The 26,376-nt window shown below is 38.4% G+C and overlaps 1 protein-coding gene across 1 annotated transcript in view; it reads right to left on the bottom strand.

The window, feature by feature from the left end:
- Positions 1–26,376, bottom strand: part of LOC124273687 (inactive tyrosine-protein kinase 7-like) — a 138,156-nt gene that overhangs the window by 57,665 nt on the left and 54,115 nt on the right. The window contains exons 3-4 of the mRNA XM_046708961.1: positions 25,020–25,155; positions 6,969–7,123 (exon numbers count right to left, since the gene is read on the bottom strand). Coding sequence (XP_046564917.1) covers positions 6,969–7,123; positions 25,020–25,155 — 291 coding nt within the window. The remainder of the gene's footprint in view (positions 1–6,968; positions 7,124–25,019; positions 25,156–26,376) is intronic.

The following is a 26,376-nucleotide window of genomic DNA, read 5'->3' as shown; positions in this document are numbered from 1 at the left end:
GATAGTGGTATCCATTCACATTACTGATAATATATAAACATATTACCCCTTTCAACAATGTTCAAGAATTTTGGAAAGAAATATTGCTTATTAATCATTATATACTGTCTCATTACCAAAATTACCCTATTTTCAAGAATGTGAAAAACAGATTTTGGTAAATATGTCTCATAAATTAATATTCTGCTAAGTTCCTGACCAAGTTGTGCTCCAGTGGCTCCTAGTCACTCGGGTTTACCCAATCAGACAATAACAAACAAGTGATTGGCGGAAATCAATGGGGAGCAGAGCTAAAGAGGGCAAATGATCCTGATTGTATCTGGTCATGTGATTAGATTCCAGCAATCACTGACCACTGGCTGACTATTCCCCAGAACGTGTAACACATCTGTGTAATCAAGAGGAGCTATGGGGCCATATTCATGACAAGATCCAACACAGCCAGGAGTCCCTATTGACAGCTGACTGGGACAGAAGGAGTGGACGTGCATACTGAGGCAAGACACTGAATGCAAAGTACTGCTGGGGACTGGGAGAAGGGCTAGGTATAGTCTGTCTCACAGTCCCTGAACCACATTAATTTCCCTACTGCCAAGCCCTCTCTGCTGTGCTAAAGCCCTAAATAAAGCAAGTCTAGATTTCCTCAGGTTCTGAATCTCTGATCTCCCTAGGGCTCCTTTTCAATATAAAGGGGCTTGTTTGTTACTATCAAAATTATATATATTCAGAGACTAAGTATTAGTCTAGGCTAGGTAGAACAGATCACTTTCATAACAGTCTCAGACTATTTCCAGCAATAGCCATCATCATCATCATCATCATCATCATCATCATCATCATCATCATCATCATCATCATCACCATCATCACGACCACCTTCATCAGTATCACACCCATCTAATCATCATCATCATCATCAGCATCACATGCACATCACCATCATCATCATCATCATCATCATCACCATCATCATCATCATCACCATCATCATCACCCAAATCATTCTCACACACAATTTTTATCATCATTATCATCATAACCATCATTGTCATAATGGATCTTCAATAACACTTATGATTTAAGTCTGGCTCTGTACAGAGATGACTTCCAGGAAGACATGTGTTTTGGTTGTCCCATTCTCTTGACGCTTTGCCTGGGGAAGGGAGGTAACTGCTCACCAACTTATGGTGCATCCTGAAACTTTATATTTCCTACAAACACATCAGTTCTTTGGTCATTGTTTGCACCATTACTGGCTGTATCCTTTTCTTCTAAACACAGTTTTTGAAAACATGAACTAATTATTGTTCAAATAATATTTTAAAAATTCATGATTATATGTTTGGTTTTATCACAATTTACATGTCAAATGAGAAAATGATCCGTATTAAATCAGCTATTTATCACCGCCAATAAATCCCTCTAGCCTCTGCTATGACTGTAGTTAGTTGAGTTACAATTTCTCTTGTGAAGTATACAACACAGTCTCCCTCTGTAAACACTTCTTGACCACAATCAACCTCCTCCAATCAGAGTAACAATGCCTGCCGATGACCGTTACCACGATGCCCTGCACAACTGTTGCTACATAGACATAACAACATAACAACGTCGCAGGTCACAGTGGGGTCAGACATCAGTGTCATTATCTCCCACCATTCTATGCTCCAAGTTCTGATAGATTGCCAGGATTCCAGACTAGGACAAAATGTTAACCTCGATTCCAAGGGAGATGTTAATTACTAAAACCACCAAGTGTACTTCAAAGCTTGATCCATACCTCAGGTAATAAGCTCCCCACTAATTAACGTTTAATTAAAATATGTGCTGACCAAAATTCCATCTGTATCAGCAATCTGGACTTCAGAAGAATACACGCAACTAGGGAATGTGTCCTTGATTGAAGGGAGGGAACCCTCATTTCACTCCAGAAGGTTAGAATCTCACAACATCTAATTCTACCTAATCAGCAAGCCTTAAGTATATTACTGCAAAACTAACAACTCTTGTAAACAAGCATTTGTGGAAACTAACGTAGTTTGGTCATTAGTCCAAATGATGATCTATGTAGAACATGCAACTAAACTTTAGTCATTTCCACCATTTATATGATACCTTTCTTATGGAGCAACATGGTTTAGTCAAAAGCACAAGTGGAAGTTTCTAAGGATGTTCTTAATCATATAAAAAGATGTTGATATTTCAACGAAAAACAACACAAATCAACTCTCATTTGAATAATTTCCCACAAATGTTGCAGTGGAAGTAACATATCTGTAACCAATAACACTACACAGAGTAAGATTTGTTTCTTATTATAATAATTTCAGCCAACTGTGGGACTTAATTGTGGTGATCCTGAATAATTGGATAATTTGACACTAATAAAGTGGAGGATTCAACTAAGCCTCTGCACTGGCTACACACTGTACAGATAAAACTACAGTCAATATGGAACTGATTTGATCTGTGTGTTGAGACTACAGGGAGCACAGACAGGTGCTGTAGTCAATATCTCACACTAATACTTAGTCTGTGAATATATATAATTTTGATTGTAACAAATAAACCCATCGAAATTGAAAAGGAGACTCAGGGAGACCAGAGATTCAGAACCTAAGGAAATCAAGACTCGCTTCATTTCGGGCTTCAGCATTGCAGGGAGAGCTTTCTGTAGTGAAAATAATATGGTTCAGGGACTGTGAGACAGACTAGCAATATCTGAATGATCACTTTGACAACGATTAAAGTTTATTCTTGTCATTTTCTTTAACCACACAATATATCTGGTTCCTAGTGTATATATACTATATATAGTACCTCTAATTTACACAATGTATGACCCGTGAAGGTCCGGGTTAAAATGTGCCTTCAGTAACCCATGCTTGTCGTAAGAAGAGGCGACTAACAGGATTGGGTGGTCAGGCTCGCTGACTTGGATGACACATGTCATCGGTTCCCAATTGTGCAGGTCGATGCTCATGCTGTTGATCACTCGATTATTTACAGACCACCGCCATATAGCTGGAATATTGCTGAGCGCAGCATAAAATTAAACTCACCCACTCACTCACTACACAATGAATGACAGTCCTATCTCACAATCTTCTTGAAGAGTTCATGTGACTCTTCTACAATGACGTTATTGAAGTAATACCCTTTAACTGTAGTTTGTTCAGGATTATCTCTGAAGGCTTTTCATACATTTGTTAACCATTTTTTACTAACATGACAAGTTCATGTGAAAAAATACCTACTAAATACTGAACAGTGTACACTAGCCGTCCAATGTTCCCTTCTTTAAAACTCCGCAGCATGTGTAAAAACATAACCCTGAAAGAATCTTATCATGAGGATCACCAAAATTTTTGAAATCTCAAACTACAGTGCCTGGTGTTGTGTTCAGCTATCAACTATGACTCAAGATTTAGACTTGTAATCACTTGTCATCTAAACCCACAACCTTCCCTCTTAAACATGTCTGGGTACGTTCACCCATCTACACTGTCACATGCACAACTTCTGAATTCAGACAGCGAACCTCTCTCCCCTATTGATTTCATGCAAGGTGACTTTGTTTACAAAGTCCAATTGTTTAGGAGACAATGTCGTACCTCTGGAGAATTTATGTTCTTGAACAGAATGCCCTAAATGCATCCATAAAAACAGGTCTGATGGCAATTTGGCATGTGGAAAAACACACATGGAGTTTATGCCTTTGTAAAACATTCAAGTACTAGTTTGCCTAGTTTATATTAAAAAAATATGCTTCACATATATATACTTCACTTTTCTTCCATTAAAGCAATGTTTTGTTTATTTTCACTCCTGTGAAGTAGATTTTTAAAACTTTATGTGTGATGTAGTTAGGTTTTGCAAAATTTAACATTTTGTTTGATGCTCTGTGTGATCCAGAATTCTAACAAAAAGAAGTTAATTAGTTGAAATAAAAATATCTATGGACAAAAGACGACACATTATGACAAAAAGGTCATAGGTCACTGTGGATCAACTGTTCGTATTTTCACATTCCCTCTAACAATGAGCTAGTGTTACTGTTTAGGTTTTTGCTCGACAGAGATGTGCTTATAATGGAACATGAATAATTTTTGCAACATTATCAGATCGTAACTGTTATAATTGAGATCGATACATCATTGATGTCAATAATATCCTGCAACCTGTCAAACTAACCCCTGATAAAATTCAAAGCTTTTATTTGAACGAGTCGGAATGTCCTCGTGCCATCTTAAGACATGAACATTTCATAGTGAAAAAAATGAAGAACATAATTTACATTAAAATTTCAACAATGCTTTTAGAGACTGAAGGACAGAACTTGTCCCTTGGGAGTAGAATTCCCTTTCCCGTGTCCAACACGTTAGTATCTTCTCTCTATCACGAAGACAGACATAAAACAACCCTGAGCTAACTAACAAAGGAAAGTTCCAAGAATCTGTGAAGCAGAAGATAATCGGGAGTGCAATATTATGGAGATGGATGATAACAGAGGACATCAAGGCAGGCTGTTCAAATAAAACATTTGTAAACGGTTGCGTTCACTGACCTGCTGACAGAATGAATATTTCTTGCCCCAAATGAATGTAATCCAAGCTGTTTCATATCAGATATCAGTGGCCATCTACTCACAAATCCAACTCAAGGTGGACTGGATAACAAAATCAGGATCAGTCTTGTCATAAGGAACTCTACTTCAGATATCTTACATATACATCAAGGATATTCCTCATCTGATCTGATTGTTTGTGCATCAATCTAAATACTCCACACTTGTCATACTCCATCTTGTGGACGGTGGGGTAGCCTAGTGATTAAAGCGTTCGTCCTAAAACCCAGGTTTGATTCTCCACTTGGGCACAATGTGTGAAGCCCATTTCTGTTGTCCTGCCGTGATATTAGTGGAATATGCCTAAAAGTGGCGTAAAACTAAATTCACTCACTGACTCAGCCACCTTGTTCACACTGTCGACCATTGATGACTAAAAGTTATAAATAAGACTAACATAAACTTATCACAACCATGATAACAGTTTCATGACATTTAAATGCCAAACTGTCAAACTTTTCGCATAAACCACATTTCTCATTTCACAAATTTAACCAACTTCCAGACATGGATCACAAATCAAACCAAAGGGTCAACATAATGCCATAAAGAACAATTGTAATTTGACAAATCTGACAACAGTAATCAATACCAACATTTGCTCTGGGTTCACTAAATGTTCATAGAGGTACTGGGTAGTTCAAGCGAAGGTATCTGATTTTGAAAGGGTGAAATATGTGATGCACATTGTTGACAATGCACAGACCATGCTTGCCTGCCACATCCAGTCTTCCTCCGACAGCCATTTATCTTATCACTGCAGAGGCTAACACCACAGGTGCTGACAAGACATGAAACAACAAGGCGTAAAATCAGCAGATCGGGATCAGAGCAGACGGCCACTGGTAGCCATTACAGTGGCCAGGTATCGGCACATTGGAACTCTCCATTAGAGATGGTCTGAACAGTCTACAGATAGAACTGTACAGAGCAGACGGTCAGATAGGACAGAGAAGAGGCAGACGGTCATGGATATGTCTGTTATGCAGCAGACGGACGTAATGTCTCCTTTATCTGCCCAGTGTTGATCCTCTAGTGTTGTAAATGGTGTAAGAAGAGTACATGGGAACGCAGGGAGACATGCCAATGATTGCCTAATAGTCTTTGATTGAGCAATTGGATAAGATGTGGAAATGTTCAGCTGAGCAGGAGATCTACCAGAAGACTGGTAGGCCACAAGGAAAGGAGCCTTTATGGCAGATGATCAAAGAACCATAACTGCTGCTCTAATGCACTGGTCATTTTTACTTTGAAGAGGGGTCATGAAAAAACATTTCTATGATTTATTTTTAACAGAAAGTTTATAATTTAAAACCTTTTTAAAGACTGGTCCTTTATTATAGGTGAGGGCATGAGAAATACAGTAAATGACACCTCCTTAACATAGTTATAACACACTTTGGATTTCTTCATACATTGTTTTCACAGATAATCCTTTTACGACAACAATAGGCCTGAATTCAATAAATCAGGTGGTCCATTTTAGTCTACATCCACAATTCCCACCAGTTCTTACAGCTGCAGAATGCATTTCTTATGAAGTATAACACTGAATTCTTCAGGGCCGATTTTCCTAATATTTCCAAATACTGGTAATCCAGTTCTGTAGAAAAAGAATGACAGTTATCCAGAATTCTGCAATCAGACACCAGGTGAGGTGACGATCAAACCGAATTATGCAATGTGCTACCATGAATGTTATTCCACACCATTTGTACACCAGACTTTGGATTTAATGTCGAAAATTTTCTTTGGAATCATTCTCAAAGTGACAGCGTTGAATATACATCCTCACCATGTGTGAGTACTATGTCAGCTATGACTTCAAACATAACAGCCCAGTCCACCCCCATAGCTCATCGCTTCTATGTCATATCTATCGTTCAAACATTCCTGTCGAGACATGCGTTCCTGCTCCACATCCATCTACAGGGAATTGGGCGGACATTCTCCAAATGCTGGCCACAGACTCACAAACAGTTGAAGGCGAACTCTTGCATAAGGAACACGTTTATGTTTACCTATTACATAAGAAACGGTGTGTATATCATTAGAAGAGTGAAGTCATCAACAAATTGTAAGCATAGATATGTCTGTTGTGGGACAGACGATGCTGTGCGGGGCCTCCTGTATGTTATTTTTCCACTTCTTTAAGACTATCACAATACAATACCACATGGTGTTCATTCATGAAATTTCAATATCCATCAAACTTAACATAATACATGTTTAACTGTCCCAAAGTACTTCTAAGCAGAAATACGCTCATTGCCAGCTCATCAGTTTTCCGACACAGAGATATTGGATGGTTATTTTAGTTGTTTATACAATTTTTTCTCACCTTGAACATTGAGTAGGAAGTTTGTTGAGCTATCCACTGCTCCTGCCACATTCTCAGCTCGACAGGAGTAGATCCCATTTTCGGCAGAAGAAATATTGGCAATTTTCAATCTACTTCCTCCATCAAGAATTTTCACTCTCTCGGTATTGAATAACCTGAAAACAAAACAGGAGAACTGTGTTAAACCATTTGTACAAGTGACATTGGAACACATGGCTACAAATCATTCCGTAAAAAAGCAGCAGTTTTGCAATTGTTGGCTCATTTTCGCCATTTTTTTATGACTCTGTTTTTGCTATGTAAGCAAAATTTGAGACACTTCACAGGCATTCACAAGGGTAATAACACAAAAACATCAATTTCAAATGCTATCAAACAAAACTAATATTTACATTTCAATACCAGAAACAAAACATTTTTCTATAATTATTCCACAGACAGTCTTCAGCATGCCTATGTCCGCTGTAATTCATTTCAGTGAAGGTATCAGGAAATCCATGAAACTAGCACAAGTGTACGGTTACAAGATTTAATTAACTGGGAATTAAATGTCTGCATTTAAACATTACATCACGTTTTCCACAGCAGCCCAGCTTGAACAACGTGCCCCAAGTACGTCAAAACAAAAAGAGTTTTACAAAATATTTTTTGGGGGTTCAACATGTTTTTAAGAAATCCGCCTTCATTACAGGATTAAAATGGTTTCTGTATCTTTTGTATTTGGAAATACTGTTGGAAAGAGTTTTAAGGAAAGTAATATAATCAGAACCACAACTCTGTTTACATATGCTGACTCTACTACAGAAGGAGGTTGTTCTTGAATAATGAGATCGTAAGTTTTCCAGTCATCTGGTCCCAATCACTCACTAAAGTCATAACATTCTCATCTTGAAGATGAAAGGGGAATTAATGGTTTCAATGAATTAAATTCCCCTTTTCATTTACTGCTGTAAAAAATATTAATGGCATGAAAAACAACATTTCCCCCGTCCAAATACATATACCATCAATAAAGTACAGGTGCACTCCAAGACAACATTGGTTTAGCTGCAAAAAAAAAAGAAAACAAGCTACATAACACAGGACAAATGCTGATGAGGTTCCCAGGCTGGGTGACAGTCGCGTCAAGGAGATAGATGTGTACCCTCCTACCTACAATGTAAGACCCATTAGTCTGTGTTGAAGAGGTGTGTACAATTGTCTTTTATAGCCCTGTTGTGTCATACTGACATCACAAGGAAGAACCAAGTGATAAATATTCAAGAATATGATGAAGAGTGAAAAGTTGACTGTCAGTAAAATTAAAAGCCCAGTTGTGTCATGATGACGTCACAAGGCACAACCAGGTGATAAATATTCAAGAATATTGAAAGGGAAAAGTTGACTGTCACTGAAGTGAATAGTGAGTGAGTGAGTTTAGTTTTTACGCTGCACTCAGCAATATTCCAGCTATATGGCGGCGGTCTGTAAATAATTGAGTCTGCACCAGGTATCCAGTGATCAACAGCATAAACATCGATCTGCGCAATTGGGAAGCGATGACATGTGTCAACCAAGTCAGCGATCCCGTTAGTCGCCTCTTACGACAAGCATGGGTTACTGAAGATCAATATTCTAACCCTGACCTTCACGGGTCCTGAAGTGAATAATACTTCTAGGAACATGTACCTGTCGGATGGGAACTAACACATTGATAATCATCATCATCATCATCATCATCATCTCCTGTCACAAACACACCAGTATCAAACTGGCAAACACAAACAGTGTCTTATCATCAACTGGGTATAACTGTAAATAACCACACTTCAGTAGCATGGATCGATGCTCACACCATCAACCACTGGTTTGCCTAGTGAACTCTTCAGACAGTGTTGTATCTCAGATAATGTTCACTGTGGTACAAAACCCCACCCACTCATACGCTCATTCTGGCATCACTGGCACCAAAGCAGATGCTGAACCCCCTCCTGTAACCCATCAGCTATGCCTTCATCACAGACACAAGCAGAGCCCCATGTCCAAAAAGATTACTCAGCAAAGACAACATTGTCAAAAGATGCGAGAGCAAAGTGAATCCAATTTTCTGGAAGACTGAGATTTAGGGTATGGTATTATAAGTAGCCCATTTGTTTCTACTGCTGGAAGCATAAACCACACATGGAGTCAATGTTTCCTGTACTTGTCTTTGTGTGTACAGGTTAACTACATCACATCTACATTAGGAACTACGTGAACCGTCGCACGGACATTCCTGTTCATCTCTCATAGACATCATACTTGGCTGGGGGCATACACTGGGTGATGTCATACAGGGGCATACCCTTGGTGATGTTCCATAAGGGGCATTCATCTTGTGATGTCATACACTTAGTCATTGTCATGCAGTTTGTGATGTCATACACATGGTGATTGTCAGTTTGTGATGTCATACACTTAGTGATGTCATACACTTAGCGATTTTCATATACTTAGTGATTGTCATACACTTAGTGATTTCATATACTTAGTGATTGTCATATAGTTTGTGATGTCATACACTTGGTGATTGTCATGCAGTTTGTGATGTCATACACTTAGTGATTGTCAGTTTGTGATGTCATACACTTAGTTATGTCATACACTTAGTGATTGTCATATACTTAGTGATTGTCATACAGTTTGTGATGTTACGGGGGTGTCATACACTTAGTGATTGTCATACACATGGTGAAATACAGACTAATGTCTTGCAGAGGTTTCAGTTTGAAACGCCATGTGTCATCAGCCATTCAGCACTGAGGCTTCTAAATTCTCGTTATGACTGTCCTAACAATCCAGACAAGCAAACCTCATTCCTGTATCTCAAAAATGAATATACATGGGGAGTTCTGAAAGCCAAGATAAAACACACACCTACACACACACAATATATTATGTCATACAATGGGCGTGACACAAATATAAGGTCATCCAATGCTGGGGACTCTTAGATTTCACGATGACAAATTGTCTTTATGTGATTGCGGTGCCTGACGTAGCATTCGCTGCTCTTGCAGCCATTGTGACGGCCGTTTCTGGGTCTTACACAAACAAACATGTCAAGATGGCCGCCTGGTTAGGTTGGCACCGTCAGCCACAGACAAATAATGGCCATTTCCCTGCTACCCAGTTTACATGAGAACTTTTACAAAGCAACTGTCGGCCTCTGGCAACTTCCACTTTCACACTTTTTCCCTCCCCACATTGCTCCAGTGTAAACTTTCCAAACTCAAATCTGTATCTGTTGTACATTTGGTAGAGAGGTCGGCACCTTTCTTATCAGTCTAAGCGTCCATAGGCATCAAACCTCTCGTAAAATCACAATGCAGTTAGATTACATGCTGTGGTTATGTGCTGAAAGAACATTACAAGAATGTCCATGCAATTATAAAGTCTTTCTTCTGCAATAGATCCTAAAAATAAATGACAATGATCACATGCAACTGATAAATTGTACACAACAATCACCTCAGTTATGAATGTAGCCTCACAGATGCTGACAAGACATCCAAGACGAGTCACGTACTATCAAACCAGACAAGTCATCCAATACAAGTCATGTACTATCAAACCAGAGTGAGACTTCAAGAAGCCATGAAACTACTCCACCTGCCTGCTTTCTTTCAAAGATGACTATGAGAGTAGGTTCCTTACAATCATACTCTACTACCAAATAATTCATTATATTCATTCAAATACATATCATTACAATTAAGTCAGCTATTTTAGACCATTCCATATTTCCCTTTAATCACGAAACACAAGTTTAAAATGTTTCCCATCTTGCCGGTTACATGTACAATAGCCTCCCTGACGGTCATTACAAAGTGTAAGAGGAGTGGAGAGTTGGTCTGACTTGGCATTAAAGGGCTGGAGTTTACTGACAATTATATATTGGATAACCATGACACGATGCAGACACAGGCCAAAATGTCTTGCCAAATAGTGACCTCATCCGCAGGATAATTCTGACACTTCCGCCACCCATTTAGGTCTACATTATAGTGAGCGGGCTCACTGCCACACTTCCTGCAGTCAAGAGACCTTGGCCATATGGAAAGTGTCACAAGCTTTTGTTGACCTTCGTCCACATGCCTCTCTCGTCAGCTTCTAATACCAGTTTACATTTTTCTATGAAAAATTAGTCCATTCAAAAACTAAAAAAATGTATTCATTTTAATTGTTAAATATTTTTTATCTTCTTTAAATGCACTGATGGTTTATCATTGACTATATCAAATTAAAAGATTTCTTCAAAAAGAACTTAATAAAATTATGTAATTATATGAACAACTGTATAAACACTTCCTTACTCAAAGGTAACACATAAACTAAACATTTATACAAGTTTTAATTCAAGGAAATTGCCTTTGGGTTTAAACTTAATTAAATTTCAAAACCATACATTCACATTCTAAATATATGATGTTTTTACTAGTCCCTGTCCCATCTCAAATCTACCCTTAATGCCTCTGCTAAGTATCATTCAGATGTCTGCAGAGATTATCACCTTATGCTTCACCTTATCACTGGTAGTGATAAGGTAGACTTGCACATATCTAAGGGACATGACTATTTTTTAAATAAAAATTCCTAGATAAGATAATTACGAGAACAAGTTGTGTCTGTGAAAGACTGGTACCCCAGCACTGTCCACTTATCAAGACTTAACTAATATGAGGATTGATTTGATATGCATCCAGGACTTATCATTCAGTACAGCCCTGAAGCAAGGCTAGTGACAGGACTTCTCAACCTCCTGTGTAGACAGACTAATGCTTAGTCCCTGAATATATATAATTTTGATAGTAACAAATAAACCAACATAAATTGAAAAGGAGCCCCAGTGAGAGGGAGATTCAGAACCTGAACCTGGGGGAATCTAGACTTGCTTCATTAGGGGCTTGAGCATTGCAGGGAGATCAAGGCAGTAGGGAATATAATGTGGTTCAGAGACTTTGAGAAAGGCTAGGCTGTAGGGGAAATAATGTGGTTCAGGGACTGTGAGACAGACTAGGAGGGCTAGGCTGTAGGGGAAATAATGTGGTTCAGGGACTGTGAGACAGACTATCTCTTGTGCTGCAACCAAGTCATGGCTTACACAAGTCTTTATTTCTGTAATTATTAAATAAACTCATTACATCCAAGTTACATTAATAGAACAATTGGTCCCTATAAGACCTTTGTACATGTTCATTTAGACTTGGCTGTAACAAAGACACAATTACTATACATCCATGGATTATCATTTAGTACAGGCTTGGAGCAAGGCTAGGCGAAGTCTTATAGATTACTTTTTTCATAACGTCTCCGACTGAAACTTTATGAAAAAAGTTTGATTTTTTTTCAGTGGATAAAGGCTGTGGACTATTCTGGCCAGACAAAGTCATAAGCATGACTGAAGGGCCAGTGAGACTACCATTGAGAAGGACTTATAACAAGCAAGCAGCCCGAGACATTTAAACCTTCGTCAATCTCAGAGCACTGAAATACTCAGAATAGTCATATATATATAAAGAAATACCCCAAGGGATGTTGCTCTTAGAAAAATTTAACTGCCCCTTCCCAGTGCATAGCAGAGATAAATCAGTATCTAGTGTAAACACTTTCATTAACAAAGCGGTATATGTCTTCGCTGAGTTGCCAATACTGATACTTGTATCTCCAGACACTATCGCAGCTCTTGTATATACACAACTAGCGCCTAGATCAATATTCTGTTACACTACCACGAAGGAATTACTTTCTATGTATTTATTTATTTTGGTTTAATCTTTCACATAAGACTAAAAAATATTTTCATTTCTGATAAGGCAAATTTATTTGAATGGAATGACTTATACATGTGTCCTCATGCACCTCATCTGTGGAATTTATATTTATTTAAATTATTTTTAACTAAAAGTTCAGGCAAATCCTTAATTTAAACCAGTTCTAGCTTCTTTAATTCCATAAGAAGGAGGAAACTTTCTATTTGAAAAATTTAATTACAATTAAGAACAAAAGTTTTCATAGACTTATGTAGTCTAAATACAGAGGATCCCATATGAATACAAACAGTAGAAGAAGAAATTTATGGACAACTTTACAACACTTCTTTATATGTAATCAGACAATCTCCAGTTGTCGTGGAAGAGGATGTACTATTTATCTACAGAAGAATCATCCCACAGAACAACATAGACCTACTGACACAGGAACGAGAGAAACATGCACAGTTTCTTGTAATCCTGGGTTTATCAATGTAAATTCTCCTCCTATCCCAGGCACTAGACCGTGACCAGTATCTAGACAGGCTTTATCGGTTGCATCACTTGTAGCAAATGACAAATGAGAAACATGTTTCAAAGTAAGCATAATTGAATACCTGCACAACATGAAAGATGGCATTTGACATTAAAACCTCGTAGTCACAAAACCAAACGAACCACAACCAGCCTACATGTTAGCAATCACTGGATCTAAAAACTATCAATGTTAGCAGCATTAAATGTAAAAGAGCATAATTTTGACATCCATGAGAACTTCAAGAGTCTAGCAGATGTCTGTTGATAAGTATAGGCTTACATTATCAGTTGTCAGGGGAGTATGATCCCCTGGAGTTGGTGCCATTGTGCAGGTAACATTATAAGGAGCACCCTGAGCCTCCTGTCATATTCATAGTCTTTACCTATGTTCTCTTTAGCACTGATGCCACAATCTTTTCCAAGTTTTCTTTAACTGCCTGTCAAGAGTTTGTTCGGGATCACCTACACTGTACAATGGCCGAGGCAAAAGCAGCAGCATTGTGGAGACCCCTGCTGCTAACTAGTCAATGTCATCAGACAGTGTCACACATTTGCACATCACTTTCAGACTCTTGCTGGTGAACAGCATAAAGGCATTGCTCAGCCCTCCAAAGTTACCATGGCCTCTAATCACAGCATAACAACATGAATTCTGATCCTATCTGCCCAACAACTACTTCAAAGCTAATAGAAAACGTCAATCATACAAGAGCTTTGGAGAAATCATAGCTGCAAGTACAATAGAGGAAGGCTTTCACGGCCATGCGAACAAAACCAGGCAGTCACAGAGCGCATCTGCAACAAATGCTACTTGCCCCATAGTTTAACAACTTATCTTGTTGTTTTACAAGTCTAACTGAAGGGTCCTAGCAGACAGGCATCTAGGCCTGTGATAGAGGAAGACTGTAGCACTGTCAACTCACTTCACATATTAAAAGAAAGTTGAGGATCAAATCATTTCAACTGACAAAAATTGTTTATCTTTCCTTTTCCAAACAGCAGTTGACATGTTTCCACAACAGAAACCAGATAGCGCATCCATGAACAAAGATCATATTCTCCTTACTTTAAAGAACTTTTACAATTTAGCCACTGTTGTCGATTTCAATTTTCTCAAGATTTAGGCTATTATCTTAAATACAGGAATTAAGTATATTTGACAAGAAGATTTGGTCCATTCTTCTGTGGCTAAACAAGAAACAGAATACCTAATCACTGATCACAACATTTACAAAACTATACAATTGACAATGACATGTTTCCCAACTTCATGCATATCCGTGTTTCACACGCTCCTCATATTTTCATGATATGTCAAAACAAATTTTCATTCATCAAAAAACATTTTTTGAGAAATATATAAAAAAACCAAAATTATGAAAGTTTACAACTCAAAACCAGTATTAAGAATGACAATGTTTAAAAAAGAAAATTGGAATCATGAGCTCATCACAATTATTAGTCTCATGTAATCAGCATCACAGACATTTTTTATCACGTATTCAGTGCCATCAATGTCTTTTTTCTGTAATCAAATATGTTATTTCAGGATCTTGGCTGCTACCAAGGAAATCCTCCTCGCTAACAATTATTATAATTTCCTGAATCTAATCTGACTAATTTGATTTATTAAGCCAAAGTTTCACCAAAGAGGAACAAGCATATAAAAAGCATTGCTTCCTTACACTTGTTAAATGACAGATTACTTTGACAGGTCCATACGAACAGGTACTTATTACAAGTCAGTTGGGAGATATAAGTGACAACTGAATATCGCATGACACAAATGATGTATTCTGAAACCTTCCCAAGTGTTGACTAGCTTTCTAAATACCAGCAAGATGGATCCCTTGAGATTTAACCATAGAATTAGTGAGTACATATCTCTTTTATGAGTATTGTTTAACATATAGTTGTTAGGAAAACAGCATCAGTAATAACAGTCCTGGTTGTCTGATCTCTGAATAGTTTATCTATGTCCTTCCTAAACCAACATGTCAGAGATTCTTTATTTAAGTAGAATACCAGAAATACTCCAGATGCAGAATTAAAAACAAAGCCATTCTGCATCTGATCATCTGTCTTTTCCACATCAAACAATATCTGGCAAGCTGAGGATCATAATATTGTATAGATATATGTCGTTAATGAGGAAATGGATCGGTTACAGTTATCAGAACTTGCTCAACTCTCTGGGGTTAATGGCTTCAGTGATAGAATATTTCACCATTCTCTGGCAATGTTTGATGGCATTAATGTCACCATAGAGATTTAACTGTCTGGCAGTAACTGCCCCTAAGATTCCTTCCATAAACAAGTAAACCCATGTGATAAATATTTGGAAAAATCTTACATAAAATCTGCCACCATCTTATCACCGTCCTGGGTTTGCCAACCTTGTAGGGTTCTTTGTGGTGCTCTCACAGCAACTATCTATCAGTTCAAGTATTTGAGAATCATGTTTCAGAAGTTGGTGTAACAATCCTAATTCTACAGTAAATATTGCCACGGGAGAAGCAATTATAAATGTCATAGATTTGCAGCTGGTAATTAGAACCAACGGTAGGTGCTGCATGATGACCACCCATTGGGCGCCGACGGTGCCATCCAAGGCCAGATTCAGTACACAGCTGAGATAAGCACTCAATCCTGGACAGCCCCCTGCTTATAACCTGTCCCTACACACAGCAAATGCCTAATTTACCAAACTGTTTGAATTATTTGAGATAATTATCATTTCTGAGATTAGAGTCTGGTATTTTTGAGAGTTTTCTTAGTACATAATTTGAAATTCTTTTCAATTATATAAATATATTCCCTCCTCAGGAAATCTGCTTAATTTGTTTTCAGTAGGAATATCTGTTTTGATAACAAATAAGCCTGCTCCCTTTTGTGCAGCTGCTGAGGCTCTGAGATACACAGAATTGCAGGTGAAATTATTATTTGGGTACAGATTCACTTTCTAGTGGGAAACTACACAAACTTGAGACATCTCTAATATCCATTATTCATACAATAGCTACATTTACCGAACAGTCAACATTCCCACATGGAAGGAGGTGAGTAGCTGATGCCTAGAGACAATACCAGAACAGTGATATAGAGAGGTGTGGGGTATTTCTAGCTGGTACAGTAGGCAACAGGATAGGTTTGAGGGTGGGTTTGGCTAGGCTTGAGGGTGGGTTTGGCTAGGTTTGAGGGTGGGTTTGGCTAGGCTTGAGGATGGGTAACAGACAGGGTAGGTTTGAGGATGGGTAACAGACACTTATATTTGAGGGTGGGTAACAGACACATATATTTGAGGGTGGGTAACAGACAGGGTAGGTTTGAGGGTAGGTTTGAGGGTGGGTAACAGACAGGGTAGGTTTGAGGGTGGGTAACAGACACGTATATTTGAGGGTGGTAGTTGATACAATGATTTAGCCCAGCATTGTATGGAGACTACCTCTGGTTTAGGAACACACCTAATATGGCTGCCATAGCCATAAGAATGCACTGAAGAACAGTGCAATCCAGACTGATGCTATTTGACAGTTACGAGCACAATATGACAAGTCAAGGATGTCTCTGATACAGGGCAAAAAAAACAGGGACTGAACTGGACCGTGATGAGAGTGATAGAGGAACCATAGATCCAGATTCTAGACTCCTAGACTCAGCTTCTGGTAAACCCCTCAACGTGGAGTAGGCTGGGTGGGATGGAGACTGTGTTGTATGTGTCGAAGCCCTGCGCCATCCCCACGGGTGGTACCACAATGTGGAAGCCAGCTTCTGCATAACGGCCATGCTGCTACATCAGGTGAAGCAGACGTGTAAACTGACTGTTTAATCACTGACCAAAACCATTCCTCACCCACACACAGACAAAACATGGCGATCACTTGCAGAAGATACTTTAAACATCTCATAAAGCAGGCGAATACCACTTCAATGGTTCACACATGCAGGAAGCCATCAGCTCTGTGGGATGTTTGGTAGCCATCACAGCCCATGTTGCTAGAGTACGACATGCAACGCAAGGAAACCTATCTCCCTTTGACCATCCCCACAAGGACAACATCTACCAGTCCTTAGCCATTAAACTGTTTTCCTGATGACTGCTTGTTGACTTTCCAATTCCAAAGTAACTAAATATTAGGGAAAGGGCGACAGAGGGTCATCTCTCCCGACTCCCTATAATCGGTGGTGCAGCTAACAGTATCCACATGGGTTTCACCACCCATACCAACTCGCTTAGCATGTTTCTCATAAAACAGATACACTTTCGCTTAAGTTTAACACACCTTGATTACTTTCATATGACCTGTGAGAATTAACAGACATAACTGACATAGCAATACTTTTAATGGACCAGAAGATCATAAAAAAAGGAAAAAGAAAACAAATGATATAACATGCTTTTTAAAAAAATGGCTTGTAGTCTCATGAAAATGTTCAACAAATCACCAGAACATGTTTTAAGTAGCATAAGCATCTTTTTATTTGGAAATGGCTCAAACAAACGATATCTAAGACATGATGGGATTGATGATACACTTTGAACAAATCTGTTTCCCAAACGGTGGAATACAACTGGTAGAAGACAGTCATCATACATTATAGAAATGAAACTTTAATGCTTTGATGCCATAACTTAATTTAGTATGTGAGTGACACCGGATGATTCACAAAGAATTTAACGCACATTGTTGTAATGCTTCGCTAAAAAATTATGATGCATCACTTTGTGGTTGGACAGCAAACAGCATTTTGACGACAGTGGTTGCCACTCACAAGTGTTGCTGTTGTGTAACAAAACACCATTGTCGCCCAAAGATGGCGATTCCAAAGAAACGGTGTCATATCAAATTTTGAGAAAACATTTCAGACATAGAAAAAACACAATTCCCAGTTCCCTTAAAGGAAAAGAGATTAAATGACTTTAAAACCCTATGGACTACCAGCAGTTAAAGTTCTCCATGACTCTTTGTTGAAACAAGCCTGGCCTCTGGCAAAAACCATGCCACTTGAATTATCCAATATGAATTATTTTTGTAACTTCAATTCCAAACTTGCATTTTGTTAATCTGAAACTAAAAATTTACTTGCCTTGAAAGTCCCTGGAGCATTCAATAGAACAAAGAAAACTTTAATTTCAATGAAATTAACAAAGGCAATTGCTTGAAAATTTGAAAAAAGAGCCAGAAGGTTTAAGCACAAGAACTTGATTAGCTGATTAAAGTTTAACTTTTAACCAGTCCCAGACTGTGACATTTATTTTAGAGTGAGATGTTAGAGGCATGCTGGATTACTTCATTACAGGGAATTTAACAATTTTTTATCGTCTAAGTAAATGCTAGGACATCAATCCCCAATTACAGGACATTTGTAATTAAACCATGAGTCATATGCTGTTATCAAGCTCCGACGCTTATCATCATACATCCCAATCTATATTTTTAAACATAATTTTTTTAATAAATCTTTAATATCTATTGCGTTTAGTTAACAGTTTTATGAATGGACTAGGGTTTACAGAAACTGATGAAGAACAAACTGCACAAATAACATCTGTCCATCATTCGCCAGAAAACCTTCCTGCAAAAGGAGCAACTATGTAATCACCCTGTCCCATCCTTCGAAGAGCTCTAATGAGTAATATTAACATGGTACATAAAATATCAATTAAAACCCAATTTCAAAATGAATAAACCTCAAAGAGTGCAGAATCTTAAACAAGAGGTAGCTAATGGTGAATAGCCCATAAATTACCCAAACCCAGTGACCCAAAGGTAATTGCTAGCAAAGATGTAATTTTCACATTGATTACATGTCTCAATGATGCTTTCCTAGAAACTGCTAATGTTATTGCATTGTCGTTTATAGAAAGACAAAACAAAACTATGTCCAATTTACACTCTCTGACTCAGTGGGATATTAAAGAGCAGTAGGAGAAAATTACAGGCTGATTTTAGTCTGTTTGTTTTTCGTCAAAATGACAAAAACTAAGAGGTATTCGGAAATATCACAAAATGTGTTCTGATTCCTCAATTACAGATGGTAAGGAGAAAACTTGAACTTCTCTGTCAGTATTTCAAAGACAATCCACAAGGGAGACTACTCTTTCAAGTTTTTAAGCGTGATGTCAGATTTCATTCAGGCTCAGTTGACAAAATTAGATTGAAAGGCCCGCGGAGATTATATAATTTCCTTCACAAAATTTTCCACATGAACTCCAAACACATTTGGAAGGTATGAATTATTTATACCAAAAGTAAGAATGGAATAATTACTCAAAAATCATCTTCTTTGACAAAAATCTCAAGCTATCGTAATCAATTACCGATACTTGTTATATCTTCAAGGAATTGAGATATCTTTTAGCTACAGTTTTTTGTCGCCAAGTCACTTGTTAGCTAATTATCTCGCAATCGCAAAGTAAAAAGCAGCTCTCAGTATCAACTTCTTAAAATAACTTTTTCTGAGATAGCACTACTGGGATTCAATAAGGTGATGAGGCTAGAATTATTCGTGTTTCAATTTACGTATGTTTTTCATATAGCAGAAGTTAACACGAAGGATAATGTATGTATAAGCATCTTACATTTCATAGTCTGGTCTCCACATAAGGGCTGTATTGGCGTATGTACGGATAAAAAATATGCACGATATGGTAGGAAATAATATAAAAAACGTAGCAGATATGCGCCTTAACAATGGTGTATGGGCTTAGAATCATTTACAGACGTATTTATATACATATCAATCTGATTTCAAGCAGTGTCCCATCTTTGAATTTACGTGATAGTGACACGTTGGGGTTTCCCTTGTTGTGTTTTGGGAATCCCAGCTGCTACGGTTAAATTACGCACATGTATGTAAATATGGCGGCACAGAAACAAATTACAAGTTTCTTTCAGAAACAAGACAGTGCCTTGACGACTTGTAAACCGTCAAGTAATCAAATTGCTGTACGAATAATGAACGGACAGCTTACTAGTGTCACTTGTTCGTCTTGTTGTAGTCACACTCCATTAATTCCATTCTGTAAATGTTTTCTTATGGCTTTCCAGTACTCCTATATTGAAAAGATAAGTAGTATGTACTCCTGATTTTGAAAAATTATCTGGAGCCCGGATAGTCTATTTGTATTTAATGTGACACATTTGAAATTGATGCAGCCCGCAAAGGCCTTGACAGTGTCATTTTAAGCAAACAGTTTCCAATACAAACTAAACAGACCAAAGTAACTCTTGTATTCAAACACATTTGATGATTCATTTTTCAACTCTGTTTAGTTTCATGGGCTACTAGAAACAGCTTTAAAGGCACATACTGAAGATGTTTAACAAGAATTAAGGGAAGAAAAAATTATTGGGACTGTACATATAACTACAATGAAATGGGTCACAAGTTGATGAACTTTATCAGATACCAAGCCTGGAATCTTGTCAAAAACACATTGTAATGCTAAGTGTACAAGGGTGAGTGACATTTGGTATTTATTTGGCTCACTTGAGCCTGATGGCCGGATATCTTGCTTCATGTGCGAGGAGACATCAGTGAGGGGTAGACCCTGCCATCCAGATGTCCCCCAGGCCTGCTACCGGGGTATCATAGCTGCCCTTTACACCACTCCACACACACTGGAACACAATCTCTCCAAGACCACATTGAACCACTCACATTTTCCGCCTCAAATTTCAAAGCTATTGCAGCTTTTGAAGAAACTCATTGAAACGTATTCATGCATTTCTGCTCCTTGCAAATACTCCAAAACATTTCAAACAGTGCTAATTTCTAAAATGCGCCCAGTTAAATTTTTATTTGAAATTCTGAATAAAGTTATCATATTCCAACACAAAGGAAATAGATTTGAGAACCGATTCCATTAGGTTGAAATGGATTCATAAGAAAGGCAGTTGAGCACTGTAAATATCATCTGTTATACGAGGAAAATGCTCCCCTTCAGAGCAGAGAGGAACATTTGCTTTGAGTGTGGTGTCAGTACCAGGGCAATACTTGAAGGAAGGATCAAAATACGTTCCCCTGCTTTCAAGTAGGTCTTGTGCATTAACAATTGTCTTTATGTATCAGTTGGATGTAACAGTGACGCTCAACTTCAGAAGAAGATCATTTTCAAAGCTGGTGCCATTTGCCCCGGGACCCAATGCTATGTTCAAACATAGAGAGTGGATCCTAGAGAAACAACTGAGATGCTGCTAGCAACGGCGTCGGGCACTGTCTCCAGCTCCACTCCACCGATGGACTTCGTTCTTTGATATTGGCTTTGCTAATGTGAGCATCCTTCATGTCTCTATAGGATCACCTTTTACAATGGCCACTTAGGCCTCCATAGGAAACAGAGACTATGCCCAACAGAATCTCAACACTTCACTGAGAACACAAAGACCTTAGCTCGCAGCTAGAATACACCATTAATTTGACCATGAGAAGACAACAGGTCTCACACCTGATCAAACGCATATGTAACTAAGTGGTGCTGTTCTAGTCACAACTACTGCTGCAGTTCAATGCTACTTACTGACAACTTTCATTACAAAAGAAAGATGCCGTTTTCTTACAAATAATGTTGAAAAGGTTGATTGTCTTTCTTACAATATAAATATTCTATTGAAGTTTCTTACAACTACTGTTGCTAAGGGTAAACTGTCTTCATTACAACTAATGTTATACAAGATCCTGCATTCTTACAACTAATGTTACAAAAAGATATTTTCTTTCTTATTACTATTGTTATTCAAGAGAGATGCTGCTGCCTTAAAACTTCTAGGGCACAAGTCAGCTGTTACTTTCCTACAACTGCTGTTACATATTTTGGAGTCTGCTTTCCTTCAACTACTGTTACACAAGGTGGATGCTGCTTTCCTTACAACCAAGGTTACACAAGGTGGATGCTGCTTTTTAACAACTACTCTACAAAGATCATTCAGCAGACTGTTTTGTAGGTTGCTGCCAAGGAATTTAGTGTCTGATTACTGTAAATATTTAATCTTTTAGCAGATATAATCCAAAAATATGACCACAGAGCTGACGACATATTAAATTTATGTTGAGACAGGACATTTTCTCAAACAAGAAAATACTGTTGCTTCTTCTCGTAATCAGTTAATTCTTAATGCTGAACTTAGATGGTCTCTTTCCCTAGAACAGAGGTTATAGAACACAGAAAAATAGACCACATGTCTTGCAATTTACAACAAGCAGTCACCATGACATACAGTGTTGATACACATTTGTTTGAAAATCTCATTTGACCTAAACTAACATTTCACGCAACAGAGAATGATAGGTCAGAGCGATAACTAATAATTCACATATCTACAACTGTTCAAGTGGAGACCCCCACAGCTCAAATCATGTACTACTTCAAATATTTTTCCATTAGAACCTTTACTACCGTAATCGCCAACATAATGAACGTTGTAAAGTGCTTGTCAACCAATAACCCTTCACAATTGTGAGGTGGCAAACGTTTCTCCTTGAAACCACGAGTTGTCAAAATGTTTTCTTGTTTTGTGGCACTAAATGCATGGCCAACCTCCCACCATGATGGTGTGTGTATGAATGAGATTGCTGGGTTTATGGTAAACAGGCAAGTGGAGTAGCAGACTGGGGCGGCATTTCCCTGGTAATGGGTCCATGATTACACTTAGTGGGCAATACAGGTGGGAAATCTTTGGTACCTGTGGGTTTGGATCCTTGTTGGTACCGATTATGTTTCTAAGTTTGTCACAACCATACTCATGTTACCGGGTTTCACTGAAGAGGGAAACATCTGAGAACTTTATCTCCTCTCGTTATTTCCCTAATTACACTGCCACAGTGTGATATAACTGGAATACTGTTTAAAGTGGCGCTAAACTCAACTCACTCACTCACTCAAACTCAGTTCACTCAGTCACCATAGTAAATGGATTTAGGAGAGTGGAAGGTCAGAGGTTGATCCCTGACTGTGATAACACAAGATGGTACTTGTGGCTACCTAGACTAAGGCTTAGTCTCTGAATATATATAATTTTGATAGTAACAAACAAGCCCATTTATATTGAAAAGGAGCCCTAGGGAGACCAGAGATTCAGAATCTGAACCTGGGGAAATCTAGACTTGCTTCGTGTAGGGCTTTAGCACTACAGGGAAGGCTAGGCTGTAGGGAAAATAATGTGGTTCAGGGACTGTGAGACAGACTAGTGGCTACCCTGCCTGGTGCTCTACAATAGGGTGATAAAAGCACTGACTGATTTCCAAGTTAGCCTTGCTCCAAGGCTGTACAGAATGCTAAGCCCATGGATGTATACTAATTCTATCCTTTAAAGAGGCAAGTCTAGATATGCAGACAGTACAGGACCCCAGTCTGTTATTTATATTTTTTTAATAGAAATTCTCATTCAAACTATTAATTATTACCTCAGAGACTTGTGCAAGTCTAATTCTGATTATATACACTGTCAGTCATGGGCATCCTTGCAAATCAGGGACATGGTATCTCACTGGGTGTGCACTATGAAATTGGCAGTCACACAGGTGCAAGTAGATGCAGACGGATGGAAAGATGGATGGACAGACAGACAGACAGACACACACACACACATGCCACTATGTAAGTGAATGTGACCTTCAACCCCATCTCACCTCACTCTCACACAGAAATACCAGCAGCAATGCCATGGGTACAAATATCTGCCATTTTGGTGGTCCTCTGAACTGAGGAAATCACTCACAGCCTCCCGAGGCATGTCGTGGCGCAACTTGGGACACTGAGTGGACCATTATGGCACCTTGTTTGAGAAAACATGACGTTTGCACAGCCATGTGGCTCAAAGAAAACGTGAATGAAACTGATATTGGGTAAAAAACAACCCTGTATTGTTCACATTGTTGTTGGAAAGGGGCAGTGGGTTACATAACCAAACAGCCCAGCCATTGTTGAATTTGTCAAAACTATGTGGTTCTGATTTCAGAAAATTTATTCCATAAACACCGATTAAGCAAACATTTTGAAAAGAATTACTCTAACATGAAGACAGCCTTATCTCATTTGTAAAGAAAATAGCAGAAGCTGTCAACATGCGGAACTGATTGCGTCTTGTTAACTATCCATTCTTATGGGACGAGGAATATGTGCAACCTGTAACCTATCTAAATAAACTGTACATAACATGTGGCTAAACGGTCTACAAAATCTTAGCTATTCAAACTGCTTTTCCTTCTGAAATAGCATTACCGGGGTTTTTTTGATTGTTTTTTTAAAGAATTTGGACAAGTTTAACTTTTTCTGGTTCCACTTAATGTGTTGGAAATATGAAGAACTTATACACATTTGAACACTCGTTAAACCCTGGATGATCCAGGCATGCTTAGGTTTTAATAATCATAATACTGATCATTAGTGCCTGGAGTGATGCTTCAATGTTTTGCAGACAATTGCAATTCTGGGAGTGATGCTACAATGTCTTTTGCTTAACACCACCCTCACAAATATTCTGGCCAATATGAGGGTGGTATGTAAATAGTAGAAATCTGGATCTGACAATCTAGTGGTTCACACCAATAATTTATAATTCTGCTACAATGTTCTGCTTGACACTTGTAGCATTGGAAGTAATGATAATATTTTCTATTAAAACCTGTTTTAGAAAAAGCATGATGTTGCCATTTTCTGAAAGCTATAATCAGTATTATTATAATGAAGACACTGTAACATCAACAGCATCTTCAGGACAGAGTCAGGCACCACACATACCTGAACTTGTTGTGGTACCACAGAATGGAAGGCTCAGGGTTGCCGGTGATAACACACTTCAAGATGATGTCCACACCAAGGGAGAGCTCCTCCTTCTTCGGCCGCTTCAGTTCCACCACTGCCGTCTCCGCAATCCCTGGAAGGAAGAAGGAATAAACTGAGAGATATATCGCAATAACAGTGTATATCACAAGATATATATCACAAACATTTATTAGGGTCCACAGAAACACATGACTTAGCTGTAGATGATAGTGCGGATTGTTATACTGGTCGAGGGTGAAGACAATCAGACAGGATGATATTTTGTTTACCATGGCTAGTTGATCATATTTGTTTTCTCCCACCAAATATTAATAACTACTAGCATGAAATGAGGTAGTTGTAAAACTTGGGATGTCTTCATGATAGTCATGGGTTAAATATGATAAACATGCAGATTTTATTGCAAGGTTAAATGGACAATGTGAATCATTATGGATATGAATCATATCATGCCCCGTTGAAATATTGTAGGAATCGGCATTTCACAGAGCAACACAAAATCAATACTGACAGCAATAAAGTGAATCAAGAGGCTGGATGGCTGGATGTGTGGATCCAAGATTCAGCAACCATGAATTTTTTTTAAAGAAGTTTAGACAAGGGCGGACATTGTGTCTGCTCATTGTGCCACACCTGGCAGAGATCATTTGTGCTATATGCACATGTTGGACCTTCGACCCACACCAGCTCAATATCAAAACATCAAACAAGACCAGCATTATTTCCAAATGACAGGATAGGATTTGACACAATACCACGTAGCCATGTACATCAGGCTTTGAAACTCCCTGCTGATTTTGAGTATGTGCCAGAATCTCAGACCATCTTTCAAATCGCTCGAGCCACAAGTCTACACAATAGAGCCTCAGCCTAATCTCCTCCTGAGACGTACATCTTAACTTCAATTATCAATTACATCTCCAACAGAATAATGCCGTAATTTCTCTTTCATGCTCTAGCAATGGCCAAGCCTGACCGTGAATACATCATGAATACATTGGCAGTCAAACATGGATGTGGATGTGAAGGTGTCGTCTGCTCCTCAATGGAAGTCGTTATACTGTATGATTAGACTATATGAATGCCCGCAATCTTGTTAACCCTTCTCTGTAGGTGCTATCTATGGGCTAGTCTACTACACAGTTCAGGAAATTTATTGGAGAGCCGTCCCCATCATCATCAGATATCTGTGGTTTCAGGAACTGGACGGCACTAACATACAACACATCTGTCATATCAGTTTCAAAATTGGCCATTATTTCTGTACCTATAACTAAACACGAAGAGTAACCGACAAGGCAAAGCCTTAGTA

The sequence above is a fragment of the Haliotis rubra genome, unplaced genomic scaffold (genome assembly GCF_003918875.1).
Source record: "Haliotis rubra isolate DU_JTF1 unplaced genomic scaffold, ASM391887v1 Scf183, whole genome shotgun sequence".
NCBI classification, from domain to species: Eukaryota; Metazoa; Mollusca; class Gastropoda; order Lepetellida; family Haliotidae; genus Haliotis; species Haliotis rubra.
Note: the sequence above shows the minus strand (reverse complement) of the source record. Positions and strands in the feature narration are given on the sequence as shown.